The following is a 15,077-nucleotide window of genomic DNA, read 5'->3' as shown; positions in this document are numbered from 1 at the left end:
ACTAGATAAAGGAAAATCTGACACTACAATTTTTTTTTCCAACCAAAAAAAAAAAAAACTAGGTAGATGCTAGTTAACTAGGTAGATGCTTTCGACCAAAAAAATACAAAAAACAAAAAACTAGGTAGATGCTAAGTAGAAATGAGTCGGCGCACTTCTCAGCAAAAACAGCTAAAACAATATAAGCTCTTAGCCTTCTTTACATGACAAAGGAGACATTTTCATCTTCGCACTCCCCCATAGAATTGTAGGCAGAGGCAGAGAGAAGTAAATTGTTACAATTGCCAATTAGTGGACATCATAACAACAGAAAAATTAGTAAAACAAAGCCGTATAAAAAAGTTGGTTCCAAGTATCAGGCAAGCCGGGAAGGCACCAATGGCTGCAATCAGCATAACGATCGGGGTGAGCCCTTTGCGCTTGACTCAGTTCGCCGCTGTAGATAGAAGGGTGTCCATCTTTTCGCAAAGCCGAGAGCATTGTTATGTCGAGAAGATATGCAGGGTTATGCATGTCTTTAAGTACTTCATCTATGACTCTCATCTGCTCTAGGTATTCACCTGGATATGCAGTTCCGCTCATAGGCACTGTCTCGCCATAACAGTTTTTGGTGGTTGTGATGGCTGTTGCTCCAGCGCTCCATTCAGCCGGGCTGTACATGTCATGCGGTCACTTGAGTCAATCATGTGTCTTACTCAAAGAAAATCTCAGTGTTCTTGTTTAGTTTTTGAACTAAGTTGATCTAAAGCCATCTCTTGGAGATAAGAGCAGTGTAGGCAAGAGTTACCTATATTCCTTCAAACACTAGCTAAGAAACACCGATTGCAAAAGGCACAAAAAGTAATGCAGGTCTGTCAAAAACATATATTTCTTCAGTGCAGGACTCTGCTGATGAGTCCACTGATTCTTATGCTAAAATTTTAGGTTAAAAAGCTCTATAATTGGCAGCAATCGATTGCTAATTTTTTAAGAAAAGAAACAGCTAAAAGGAGCTAGACAGATGTTCATGTTTTGCCAGTCACTTTTCCAGTTGGAATTTTTCATATCAAGATGGAGGAAGCTGGCCTTCAACCTTACCATGAATGAGTTTAATTCCTCACACTCACCAACATTTTTAAAGTACAATAAACCTCAAAATTAACGAGTTAGGTATGCAAACTCCGAAAGTTGATGAGCCGACTTATGTTAGGCAACAGATTATAGACTTATAGAAACGGGGAATGAGGGCTAGCCTTTTAGGACACAGACAAGCCTAATACAAGCTCATGCTCAACCAGCATAGCTTCCACTCACATCACTCCAATATCCAATAAGTTTTTCTAATGCTAGAAGCTATACTTTCTTCTCGGGTTATAAATAATGAGCTTAGAAGAGTTGCCCAGATTTTTGGACCCTTTCTTTTGCTTGCACATGCAGAGAACTGCTATTTCTTAAACAGAATGCCAAAACAAGAATTCCAGAAAACATAATAGATATACAGTTTTTGTACTTAGTAGTCACGCTCATGATCAGTAGACAGATGTTTGTCTTCCACACATGCTTGTACAACGAATTATCAACAATTGAGATGTTCTTTGCTAATTCCTTTTTTGGCATCAATTGCATAAGAACCAGTGGAATGGGTTATTCACCCACCGTATACAGAGAGAGAGAGAGAGAGAGAGAGAGAGAGAGAGAGAGAGAGAGAGAGAGTTACTTGTAGTGAGTGGGGGAGATGGCGAGAAAGAAGAGGCTGGTTCGAGTGCGGTCGACATTGGCATCAACCCACTTGGCCCATGTTCGAAGCGCTCTCTCCATGGCCACCCCACGATCCATGTCTTGGTAGTACGTTCCCCCTGATTCCATGACATCCCACCTGGGCCCATCCACCATTTCCAATCCCAGTCATTACTTAGTCCAATATAATCCATCCCCAAAAATTCTCCAGTCTTGCAACAATTCTAAAACAATGCACAATCATGAAACGGAAAAAGGGGAAGGGAAGAAGTTGCTTTTGCCTACTCTTGGAGAGATCCTGTATGGCTCCACCAGTGACCCGTGTTGAACGACAACACATCCGCCTCCCGCCAGGCGTTGCCGTTGCCGGAGATGTCGTCGAGCCGTAGAACTCTCCGCCCTTGCACCACGTCTATGTCCACTAAGTACCGGGCTTTGTAGAACGATATGGTCACGCCATAGTCCTGCCTTGTCGTTACCCCAAACTCCAATTAATAAAGTTGCACAAACTTTCTCACCAAACATGACATACAAGGGCGAAAAGCCAAAAAACATACTACTGCTAATAATAATAGTATTAGTAAAAGATCAAATCTTGATTTCCGAGGGAGGTTTTACTGTCAGGGTTCAGTCTTATGTATTGCAGCTGGCAACAACTGCTCTGAAAAGTGATGACCCCCAACGCAGCCTTTTGGGTCCCATGCGAGACATTTTATTTTGAAATGATTCATTGGACGAGATTGAACAATCCCATTTTCCGTTTTTCCCCAAGACCCTTCTGATTTTTCCAAACTAAAAGTGCAAATAAAGAATAAATCTTCAGATATGGGTCGGATGGAAATGGAAATGCAGGCGAGATCAGATTGAGGGACATTACCAAGAACTTGAGAGTAGAGAGAGGATCACCTCTGGCCATCTGCGTGGACGTCTGGGGAGCATCGGCATGGATCAGACAGACCAAAGACTCCCATTGATTCTTGCCCAGCGAGTCGCCCACAAACATCACACTCTTCCCTTTCATTCTCTCCAAGAACTCAACCCCGCTGAACCTTCACACATCTCAAACCAGACCCTCCATTCACTGACCACAGACAAGAGATCCAAAAAGAGAAAGGGAAACAATACGGGAAAGTGGTGAATGAAGTACCTAGGCAGCTCACAGTTGAGAGGCTTCCACCGGTACTTGAGATAGCCCGAGTCGGGCCGGCCGTACATCTGGCAGTTGAACTCCGGGTCGATGAATGGGCAGGTGTATTGGTAGAGCGGGAGCGAGTCGTCGCGGACCCATGCGCCGGAGAAGATCGGGCACGTGGTCTGGTTGGCCCGGAGCGTGGGGGCTCGGCTGTGGTGAGTGGTGCGCTGGTTCTTCAAGCTCATTATGATAGCCGGAGAAGACGTTCGCCATTGAAGCGAGACCAGAAGCAGGCGGAGGAGGAGGAGGAAAAGAGGAAGAAGAAGACGATGGGCTAACGAACAGGGAAGGGTCATTTCGGAAAATAACTCCCTGGACAGAGAAGGGAAAAAGCCTGAGAGAGAGAGAGAGAGAGAGAGAGAGAGTGGTGTTGCAGAAGAAAGAGGCTTGGGTGGCAGCAACCAAGGGGGTTAAAAAGGACAAGAAGTGATGGAATCTCGTCCGATCCCACTGTTGCTAACTTTAAATTCGTCAGTCACATATATAGAACCGATGAAAGAGGTTGCTTTGAGCGATACTTAATGAAACAATTTCATTATTCTTTTCGAGGCGCAACGAGGTTGGTTCATTTGCTTTTCTTAATGTGGTGCAATTGGATTTCGGATTTGGCAGGGGAAGGGTTCAAGGGGTTGGAACCCAATGGTTTTGACTTGGACTACTGTCGGACCCTTCAAAATACATGAGCCGGACAAATCTCCATTAAAAAAAATTAAAAAAGAATCATCCAGTTTTTCAGGGGAATTTTGGAGGGGGGAAAATCTTGGCTTGGTTTCTTTAGGGTGAATTCCCTAAAAAAGCCCAAACTTTAGGTAAAATCCTAAATCTGTCACGAACTCTTTTTTTTATGTCAGAAAAAATTTTAAACTTTAGGTCTAGTTCCAAATCTACCATGAACATTTTTTTGTCTCAGAAAAAAATCCCAAACTTTAAGTCCAGTCTCAAATCTACCCCGAATTTTATTTTATGTAAAAAAAAAATCAGCAAATTTCAATTTATTTTCAAAAATATACCCCGGTATTTTAGTCCCAACTTGACGTGGCACTTCCACGTCATAACAAATCCACATCAGTAAAGTAATGAGGTGATATATACATACCGACGTTGCATTTCCACTTCAACAACAAATCAAACCAAATAAAAATTGTTGAAATTCTCCAAAATAAAACCATTCTAGGATATGAAAGTTAGGGACGATAACAAATCCATCCCAATTTTTTTCTTAATTTGAAAAGAAAACTAATTTTTAGGTTTAGTCCAAATATGCTCTGAAATTTTCTTTATCTAAAAAAAAGCCCCATTACTTTATTGATGTGGATTTATTATCGACGTGGAAGTGCCACGTCAAGTTAGGGCTGGATCACCGGGATATATTTTTGAAATAAATTGAATTTTGGTGATTTTTTTACATAAAACAAAATTCGGGGCAGATTTGGGACTGGACTTAAAATTTGGGGTTTTTTCTAAGACAAAAAAAAGTTTGGGGCATATTTGGCACCGAACCTAAAGTTTGGGGTTTTTTCTGAGATATAAAAAATTCGGGGCAGATTTGGGACTTGACCTAAAATTGGGGATTTTTCAGGGAATTATGCCGATTTCTTTATGCATATAAACGAGGGATCTTTTCATATCTACATTTGTATAGAGAGAGTTCACTATTGTTCTTGGGTGTATATCGAATTCTAAAAGCGAGTCTTGTCAAATGTTTAGATATTTCCTGTTTAGGATTAGTACCATAAAAAACTTCAAACCGGTACACCCATGATAAATTTACCATAAATTAAATTTTTGACCACCACAACCCCCAAACCGGTACATCTATGATAAATTTACCATCCGTTAGTTTTTGTTAAATTTTACCATCAAATTACCGAATTAGATGATACGTAACGGTTGATAGTGTACAATTTTGGGATTTTATCTTCTATTTGTCACAGGTGTACCGGTTTGTGAATTTTTGTTGTATTAATCTAATTTAATGGAAACTAACGGAGGGTAAATTTGTCACGGGTGTACCGGTTTGGGGTTTTTGATGATCAAAAAATTACTTTGGGGTAAATTTATCACAGGTACGTCAATTTGGGGTTTTCGTGATATTAACCCTTTTGTGAATGATGTTTCCATATGAATGTTAGGATTGACATGAACCTAGTAGCTTAGTCGGTCTCTAATTTATCCAAATTAAGTTGTAAGATTTCGCAAAGTGGGGCTTTCCTAATGGCCCGGAGCCGTGCTTTCGATGCGGGATTGGGGACGAATGCCGAGAGTCGTGAGTCTCGTAGATTCGCATCCATGTTCTCCCTGGCACTAGAGAAAAGATTACTTGATGCTCGGGAAAAAAAGGTTAGGATTTTGAACTTTCTGTCCAAGGCGAAAAGGCACGTCTGGACCAAATGTTCTTTGCCTTTTCTTCACAAACATGCATAGCGTAAGTTATTCTTCATATAAGCATACGAGCAAACCCATCCTTGAGAAAAAAGGAGTCCCATTTAATACTCGACTGAGAAATTCATAACCTGGAAATCTTTCCGCAAGTGAAGCATATCCTTATTCCTTGCGGAACACCAGATGGCTTCGTGTCTAGTTCATGCTATAAAAGGTTGAGATTGAGCTTTAGATTCTGCACTCATCGAGAAGAAAACACGGAACCACTTCTGCCCAGATTCATGAGCCACTTCGTGTCAGCTATATCATAAACAATGTGCAGCTTCATGAACAAGCTGAGAGAAGGGAAACGAGCATTTGAACTAAGAATCTCCAGCAATTTAATGGGCAAGGAAGGCGGGTGTTCAGAAAACTATACTGTCCGTGAAGGATTAGAGGATTGCGCGCTTCAACTCAGATTAAATAAAAAACCGCAGCTCAATAGGTGAGGATGGTCGGTCAAAACAATGTAACACAGAGAAAAGGCAGTAATCAATGCTCATACTCTTTACACCGCATCGAATGTGAAAAATGAAACCTCCACCCTTCAAACCCAATAGAAAAAGAAGCAAACAACAGACTTCTGGGCTATGAGTTATACATAGGAATGACTAATGAAAGTAATCCCTCAACATCTATCTGTCGTTCCTGTTGAAAAAGGATGGCACTTTCTGCGCCAAAATTTGTATCCTCTCCACTCATCGTTTTTATCTTCACACTGAATCAATCAACAGGATAAACAATTTAACCGAGTCCCAGCTGACTTCAGCTTCTGCTTTCCAATTTTCTCCTTCTCTGGTAACACTTCAATCCTCCATCACTGTACTCTCCACTTTGTACTCCCAATGTATTCTCATCGGACAGTTTAGAACTGGCTTCAATACCACACTGTTCGCCGTCAAAATTATCCTATAAACATAAAATAAAATACATCAGCCTTTCCGGGCTATTAAGGAAATGATAGAGCTCAGTGAAACTAAAAACAAAACAACATACCAACAACAAAAATTTTTCCCAGCTGGAGCTTTTAGCATGGTCAACAACAGCGACAACAGCACAACTAGAAAAAAATAACAGTTAGAAGCAATAGAAGCGGAGCCACCAATATATATATATATGCATGCAACTTTTAAAAGGTAAGTTCCTAGATGAATAAAACGTTGAAAGAAATCATGGTCCCATATGTCATGCCGATAACAGATAGTTAACCCACTTAGTTAAAAGAATACACACTTAACAGGATTTGTTACCGGTGTCTCCAACACTAATCTTTGTCACTAGCTAAGAGTTTGTAAAAAGAACTCTACTCAGGCATTATATTTTTTCCTTCAAACTTCTATAGACTGCAGGGCAATCGGAAGAAAGTGATAATCTGACCTGATGGCTTAATAACTGAGTGAGGGTTAACTATGTATTGCTGTATGACATCTGGGAAAAACAGTATGTGCCTCAAGTGTACCTTTACCATTGATTAAAGATCCTTTACAAAATGCAAAACTATTTCTGCTGAGGACATCTCATTCGGAGAATGATAATTAAGATGAAGTAAGTGGAGTTATCACCACCTTTCACCCCAAGATGGTGATGACTCTTCAAAAAGAAAAAAAAGCTAAAAAGAATCTTACTTATGTCACACCTACGGAATTGTATCAAGCAGGATTCTGTATCACAATTCAAGCATGAAAGTCACAAATGATCTCTATGTTCTTAAGCAGTTCATCGATGTACAAGTCTCCATACATTTTGTACAACTTTGGCTTCCTTTGAGGGAGTACTCACTCATTGTGGTTTAGTCAAGAGAGATTCCACCATACTACTCGTTCACATCCTACTATACAAGTTTTCGTGGTTACGCATAATGCTTTATTTCATTAGTACAAGGACTTCACTAATAGCAGAAAATTACGAGATCATCATCGGATAAAATTTTCGTTACAGATCACAGGATCAAAATCAAGCAGAGCAAGGAAAAGCCTCAGCAAATCGACACCTAGAACTAGTCTATTGCAATCTACTGAATGCAGTCATAAACAAGTCACACCTCACACTGCATACAACTACACATCTATATTAAAATGCTAGTTCCTTTCTCTTCCATCTCATGTTGCACAGGGATGTGTTGAAGGATAAAACATTGCATCAAATTCACTTCTACTGGGAATTGCCCGGTTGAAATCTCCAAGTAATATCGTTGACAATTGATGAGGTAATCAAATATCAACCAAAATAAAGAGAAGAGAACTTCTGTTATTACTTGACATCCAGCACACATCAACTTTCAGTGCTTACTCAGCATCAAGTGGCCTCATTCACCTTTTTTTATATGAGAATATACAAATATAAATACGGCACCTTCAAAAGCCCAAGCAAGATCACCTTTAATAGAACACTTCAAGATTTTCATTCCTTTCTTCCTCCTCTTGATGCGATGGAAAGTGTCTTCCTAATTTACAACCAAGGATTCCAAATTTTACTAGATGGACAAATAGAGCATGAGTATTTATCTGCATCATTAGTCCTGGAAAGGTTAATCTATTGTCTTTGTTGTCGTAATCATGCATCAATAATTTAGGTTTAGACTATCTGTTAAAGTCAGATTACATGTTACCTTCATCATAATGTCTAACTGCTGCTGATGAACTTGCCTTAGAACTGTGGGCTGGTGCACATGCTTTAACCGGTCATTTACAAGGCACCAAAATACCGACTTTATATTTTTTTTCCCTTTTTTATCTCATGTCAATCATACTGGTAATTACAGTCTCTTGATTCAGTTTAGCCTTCCAAACTTAGGCCTTGATAACTGACTGTGCCTATTTAGTTATAATATTGTGTGTCATAGTGCATATAACTTCAAGAAACCATGCCAATATTTATAGATGTTTTCCATTTTTTAGATTACAAAGCATTGCGCATTCTTTTTCCTACAGATAAAGCATTTTTCCACAAAAACTTTTGTTTTTCCGTTTGATCCTTGAATCCTTCCAAGTTAGCTCAGTAGCAAAGTGAGAGGTGATGAGTACCTCAACTGGCCTTCAGCGACAGTTTCACTCCCGTCGGTGGTATCTTCTCGAAGAATATCGAAGACAGCACTGGAACCCACCAAATCAACTTCATCAAACTGATGGTTTGCATCATCTTCAAAATTATGCCAGCTCCCTGAAATAAGGTATGGATGATCAAATCACTGGCAGAAGTACGAAATTAACTGCTTTTTATTTGACTGAGATTCCTCAAACCTTACCTCCGGGTAAGTTTGATTCTGCCAATGTGATATCAATTAAACGTTTCTGACACATGACTGTTCCCTGGAAATCCAAGAAGGTGTAACCAAGATATTGTAATCTTTCACTATCTGTCATCTTCTTGAATCCAAACGAAGTGGTCCACGTGTTTAGCACACTAGAAACAGCAGGTAGAACCAGCGTTTCCACTCCTAATTCCTTCAGCTTCTGTAACGAGAAGCATATGGATCAGAACAGCAAATTCAGAAGGTAAGACAGTCAAGTTTCTATTCAGCCACTGAAAGTTCATCACGCTGGGCATCTCTCTTTTCAATTAAATGCTTGTCATAGAAGTTGTCCACTTGCCGAACATCAAAGCCACATTCAAAGTTAAACTAAGCAAAATAGAAATATCATCCAGATACCATCTACGAAGGGAAAAATCCCTGAAATGAAAAACAAACAATCTCATATATAATAGAAAGCCAGCTACACAAAATATATGAGCCTAAGACACATTTTCCAGTTGTCATATAATGACATATCCTTTATCACAACTCTGCAGATTGATTATGATTCATGAAAAGGTCAAGTCTCCTTACTTGCATCTTTCTGAACATGGGTTTTAGGATTTACACCCCTAAAAATTTATCTCGTTAATAGTCCCGCGAAATTGACAAAAGATAACAATAGGATCATAAAACAATTGAATCTTAACTAGTTTGGTTTATCTTGGGAGCCAGACCTCGACAAAATAAACAGAAAAGAAGGTTTACATGGCAGTCTCTTATATTGTTAGGAGACATATATTTTGCATGACAGAGTGACCTGATGTTGTTATTAACAACAGATAATCAACATGATCAATAAACAAACAATTTTAACGTTGAAATAAGATGGGTTGGAAACATCCTATTGAGAACGCACAGCATTAAAAAGAATCTATTTTCCAATCGCAAAGAAAAATGAAGGAAACTCAAACGCACAGGGAATGAAAAAACACAGACAAAATCCTAGAAAGAAAAAGAACCATTACGGAAGAATGAAAACAAAATAGCTTGACGCACAGCTTTAACATGGTGAACTTTAAGAAGTACCTTTTCAAGCTCATCCATTAAAATGCGACACATTCCAAGCCGACGATACTGGAACCTCGTCCCAATCAAAGGCACTTCAGCCACTTTTCCACCGTAGATCCTTTGTTTTGGGAAGAGAGAGAGAGATATTAGAATCATTTTGCGGTATGTAAAAAGTGAAAGTTGAAAGTAAAATGGACTTAAAAGCTGACAAACATTACGGTGTATTGAATGTATACCTTACAGTTGCCACGGTGATCAGCTCATCATCTTTTTCAAGAAGTACTGTATAAAATCCTTGGAAGTTTACACGATTCAACTCTGATCTGTGGAATGGAAAAACACAGGGATTTAAACGTTGGGATATTTATGGATGCTGAAGTAAGGAAGAATGAGGAATGCGTGAAAGGCTCCAAGCACATCCTACGAATGCTCCATATTTGGGGATACGTGTTTTCGACATCATTTGATCCGCATTTTCAACATCATTTTGCTAACATCTTCCCATAAAAAATTTAAGCATAAGATGCAACAGTTAGGAATGACATGTATAAAACAAAAGACTTTGGTTGGAGAAGTAAACTCCAAAAGTATGCTAGAGCACAGAGACTATCATTATGAAAATGAAGAACGACTACGGAGGAAATTAAGATGTTTCACCTCCTGTTGAAAATAAGATCCTCGATGAGATCACTACTAGTGTAAGGCTCTTTAACGGGCTCAAAGCATTCATGCATCACATCGAGAGCAAGGTTTAGCCTGATGTAATTTTCTGCAGCAGCTTCAATATCGAGAAAATTGACACCATTATGATCAGGCTTTACACACTTTAACAATGTCCAGGTCAAGTTATCAGTTCCCAATCTTCTTGGCTTTTCTAAGAGCTCGGACAGACCTACATATACCTGCCATTATAATATAATGCGAAACACAATTTCATGTCAGGCAACCTATATACACAAATTACTATATGATGATGGCAACCCTTTGAAATGAGCACGGAAAAGAAAAATGGAGTAGAGTGATTACTAGTCTAAAAGAAGGGATCAACTATGATTGTAATAATAGCTAGAAAATGTGAAATTGGACATAAGTCCCAAAACTCTTATACGTGTTTGGAAAAACTTTTGGGATTTGAAAAAAAGGAGTTCTGGAAAACTTCTAGGGTTTCTCTACATTCAATTTTCCATTCATAGAGTAAAAAAGTGTCATCAAATAGTAGTTTTCAACAAGAACTTGCCCCTCTAGAGCATTTAACACTTCATTGAGTACTAACATTAAATACTGAATCATCAAGTAAATTAATATTTATTTCCTTTAGCCCCTTGTTACAGGTCAATCGTCTGATTTAAAAGGAAAACAACTATATTCATTCTCAAGATTGGAAACAAATAAATTCTTATTGTCTGATTTAAATCTCATGTGAGAAGTATCGGTACTGAAATTATTTCTAGAAGACGAAGCCACCTGTGCCATCAAGTATCCACCTTAGCAGAGAGCACCGATCTAGTGATTCACTCCTTAAAATACCGGTGGAAACTCAAAAGGAAAAAAAAGAAAAGCAGTTTTACATACCTTTTCACACTCTTTACTACAAAACCAGTTCATCTTATGATCCCTTTCCAAGTTAGTTACCCCTCTGGTCCTCAGGCACCCAATGTGATCTACAGCATTAGATCAAGAAGAAAACACAGCAGTTACAAAAGGATTCAGTATTAAAATAGCAATTATATAGCGCTTATGTACATACATTTACGCTCGCATTGGTCACAACGTAAAACATGGTCATCCACAAAACAACCAGCATCTTCTCTGGACTTGCATTGGTTGCAAATTGCACAGCAACACGAGGGGCAAAACCAGTCCCCATCTGGTACATCCTATAGATGGCAACATAATCAGATGTTACTGTGTTGTCCTTTTAGAAGTTTGCTCGTACATCCAAAACAGACACACATTAATGGAGGCAAAATTGCATAAGCTCGCTGCAAAATAGTTAAAATGATCACGACCAACCTTTAGACCAAGGCAACCCTTATGAAAAGACGATGGGCACCCGTCACATAATATCAATTCACCGCCATAATGACAGACGGAGCATATGTAATCATTTTGGATGTCATGAAGACTACTCTTCCTTGTACTTCTTGTTTGTCTCATGATGCGACTCATGCCTTTAGCATGAAATGCCTGTAGCTGACAGTCTAACAGAGACCTGCCATCTCCCAGAAAAATTGTGGCAGCTGGCTTCATGTTGGTAATGTTGGCACCTCCAGCATGATTAATGAAACCGTTTAAAGTAAAAACATCGCCGCAACAACTGCAATTGATCCCATCACGTCTTAGACGCCCATTACCTAAACTATGCGAATGCGTCCTGCGGTGGTAGAATACCTTTTCTCTTGGTAAAACTACATTGTTGTCCATCAACCAGGACAATATAGTTTTTGGGTGATGCTGTGACAACCGGGGAACCATATGCCGAACTCTCTTTCTCGACACTAGAGTGGGAGATGGCTCACTAGCTTCTAAGTCATCTCCTGACTCGGACAAAGAACCAGAACACCTCGTTGATCCCTCTGTCATAGCATTTGAACTGACTTGCCCTAGACTACTACTAGTTTGAGATTCAGAATGCATTACTAGATCTTTCTTCGTTCGGAATCTTTTACTCCCTTTATAATTGACAACACTGAGGTTGCGAACTTTCCCCAACTCCAATCGGCTAGTATTTTCGTCACGCGACCTTTCAGAAAGGGCGTTTTCCGGCACCAAGGTTTTCTGAATGTCTGGACTGCCTACTAGAGGCGGAAGTTTGTTGCTCGGTGACTCACCTTCCATTTGCTTGCTGTTGTTTGCACTTTGCAGCCCAATATCGTTTATGCAACGTTTGCAGGCCATTCGAAGTGAAAAAAGACAGCTTCCACTGGGCGAAACATACTGCTTCTGATACCTTCCTCCCTTGTACACCCAACGGAATGTCCATCCAACTGCTGAGAGGTGCATCTTGACCTTCACTCTCAGGTCATTTGCAGCATTGTCACGGTAGCTACGACCGCCCTTCTCTTCTTGAAACGTGTAGTAGTCAACAACAGCTTGAGGACAGTAGAGAGGTTGAACGTCAAATACGACAGCAGAATTAGGCCCACAATTGTTCTGATATTGTGAAGGTAAAGACATTGTCAGATCTCTAGGTGAAGTGACCAAACTCTTGTCAGCATCTTCAGATGTTTGTGATAAAATCTCTCCATTCTTCTCCATTACATCCTGGCAGACTCGCAGAAGAGAATAGTAACACTTCCCATGAGGAGACATGTACCTCACCCTGAGCTGACCCCCTTTTCTCGTGCACTGCATTTCCCACCCCAAAGATGAAAGATGTTTTCTAACATCCATTACCAGAGAATCTGAACCATGTCCGCCTTTCTTCACGTAATTATCAACTGCATCGGGGCAGAGCTGAGCTCCTGGAAGCAAATCAGGACCAAGAGGTAGCCAGTTTCCAGAGTTTCTGCAGGTTGAATCGGATAGAGTGTTACTGTTTTGGTTGTAGTTCGTTGTAGAAGAAGCTTTAGCGGTGATTCGCAAACTGTTGCAAGAATTCCTTTCTGGATTAGAGGGTAAAAGGGGTAAAGCCTCAGGTAACACAGAAGGCCCTTTGCTGTCCCAAGACAGATCTTGTTCATCAGAAGGATTCATGATTGGGACACCATGTACCATAAAAGAATCCATTATTTCCAGATCACGCACCTCTTGACCCGGTTTAACACTGAAGCCTGAGCTATGAAATCTGGCAGCAGTTTCATCGACATCATCTACAACGCGATTTACCATGTCGGTCAAATTAGTGTCATGATCAGCTCTTGCCACAACTGATGGCTCATCAACAGGCAGAATAGAACGAGGTCTATCCACATCTCCCTTGGGAAGCATTTCAACGTTCAGAGCCGGTGCTGGTAGCTCGAAAACGGGACAGTCTTCTTCTATCAGGTCACCTGCAGAGTCCAAAAGGGGTAAAACATCCCTTAAGACTATTTCAAGATTTTCATTAATGACTTCAAGCACCAGCTTCTTCCACAGTGATTCATCACGAGAAGTCCAATCCATCATCATGTCAAGACCCCCTTTCTCTCGCAAGTCATACCAAATTTGCTTCACAGAAACAGGGAGGGGCCACTCTTCCTCAAGGGATTCTGTCACCTGAAGAAATGGCCAGAACCCACGAGTCCGCCAATGGTACGTGCTCTCATCCCAATCCTGAGTAATGCGTATGTCCCCAGTTGCGGCAAACTGTTCATCACCTAAATCTGGGAAGAAAACATTTCTTTTTTCTGCGCCATCCTCATGGTCAAAAACGACTCCCTCCCACCAAGCGTTCTTGTAATAAACATCCACGCACCGCCCATAAGGCAGGTCCCATGGACCAAATACCACAACCGGAGGTGAAGGCCTTATATTACCCCGACAACTGTTTTGGTCAACATCGCCAGGATTTAGACCATCAAGGAGCGGCGAAACGCGCAAAACTTCAGTGAGCTTACCGGAGCCATCATCATCCAAAATGCGATTGTACTGAACCTCCCGTATTTCATCCTCGCATCCGATGACCGTTGCCGAGTGCCAAGAACCCAGGAGGCCGTCTTCCTCGCTCCTTACCTGCACAAAAAGTCGACCGAAATTTACTCGTATGGCAAAAAGAAAAGTATTTTCGATCAATCAAAGGGTCCCAAAGAGAATTCCTTGCCCTTCGGAGGACAGAGAACAAACTCGATCACAAGCCCCCATGTGCGCTCCTGGACCTCACATGATATGTAAAAAACTACGGAACAACCACAACAAAGGCGCCGAACAGAGCAAACAGCAACCCATAACGTGGAAAACACGCAGAGCGCAGAACTCAACAAAGCGGCCATCGCGAAACATGCAAATCCTCGTCTACGACAAGAGACCCGATCAAAGAGCAATGCATATCGAAAACCGAAAAGACGGGTGGCACCGCAATCCATCAAACTCCACTTCATCAGGCCCATCGTGAAAAACACGGAAAATCCTTATCTACGACAAGACAAGAGACCCGACGAAAGAGCAAGCAATGCCTATCGAAAAGCCGAAAAAAGAGGGTCGTCGCCGCAACACATCACCTCCACTCTATCGCCGGCGACGAGCTTTCTCCTGGAGTCCGCCCTCCTGCGCTTTCTCCCCGTCCTCCCGCTGCCGCCACCCTGCTGCTCTGCCATCGTCATCGCCATCGACGCGGAGAGGGAACCCGCAGACAATTTGCCTGCCGGGCAGGCGGTGCGAGATCGCCAAGGAGATCTCCCCTCGCTCGCGGCACGACGAAAATCGGTGGCTCGCGAGAATGCCTTGCTCGCCAAGCAAATACGCAACACCCGAAACCCGAAGAGAAACACGCGCGGAGCGAGGGCCGCCTCTCTCAACAACAAAACA

The 15,077-nt window shown here is 41.1% G+C and overlaps 2 protein-coding genes across 4 annotated transcripts; both read right to left on the bottom strand.

Moving 5' to 3' along the window:
- Window positions 1–155: 155 nt before the first annotated feature.
- LOC115683931 (protein PMR5-like) lies at window positions 156–3,266 on the bottom strand. Its single transcript, XM_030608594.2, has 5 exons — window positions 2,864–3,266; window positions 2,594–2,765; window positions 2,002–2,180; window positions 1,697–1,855; window positions 156–652 (listed from the first exon to the last, which is right to left on the bottom strand). Exons 1-5 carry the CDS (start codon window positions 3,202–3,204, stop codon window positions 316–318), a joined length of 1,188 nt encoding a protein of 395 aa, XP_030464454.1. The 5' UTR covers window positions 3,205–3,266; the 3' UTR covers window positions 156–315.
- A 2,515-nt stretch (window positions 3,267–5,781) lies between these two features.
- LOC115683758 (uncharacterized) lies at window positions 5,782–15,077 on the bottom strand. Of its 3 annotated transcripts, XR_004006047.2 has the most exons (12): window positions 14,771–15,077; window positions 11,646–14,285; window positions 11,380–11,509; window positions 11,205–11,293; window positions 10,290–10,534; window positions 9,869–9,955; window positions 9,651–9,750; window positions 8,574–8,781; window positions 8,353–8,488; window positions 7,706–7,772; window positions 6,326–6,389; window positions 6,177–6,238 (listed from the first exon to the last, which is right to left on the bottom strand). XR_004006047.2 is itself a non-coding variant. In XM_030608365.2 (11 exons), exons 1-11 carry the CDS (start codon window positions 14,876–14,878, stop codon window positions 6,095–6,097), a joined length of 3,951 nt encoding a protein of 1,316 aa, XP_030464225.2. In that variant the 5' UTR covers window positions 14,879–15,077; the 3' UTR covers window positions 5,782–6,094. The 3 variants fall into 3 exon arrangements, 1 of the variants encoding a protein (XP_030464225.2); XM_030608365.2 differs by lacking the exon at window positions 7,706–7,772 and having other exon boundaries at window positions 5,782–6,238; XR_008816120.1 differs by lacking the exon at window positions 6,177–6,238 and having other exon boundaries at window positions 6,325–6,389; window positions 7,706–7,833.

The sequence above is a fragment of the Syzygium oleosum genome, unplaced genomic scaffold (assembly GCF_021117445.2).
Source record: "Syzygium oleosum isolate NSW1041296 unplaced genomic scaffold, Sole_v2.1 Sole_v2.03, whole genome shotgun sequence".
In the NCBI taxonomy this organism is placed as follows: Eukaryota; Viridiplantae; Streptophyta; class Magnoliopsida; order Myrtales; family Myrtaceae; genus Syzygium; species Syzygium oleosum.
This window is presented reverse-complemented; position numbering and strand designations above follow the sequence as displayed.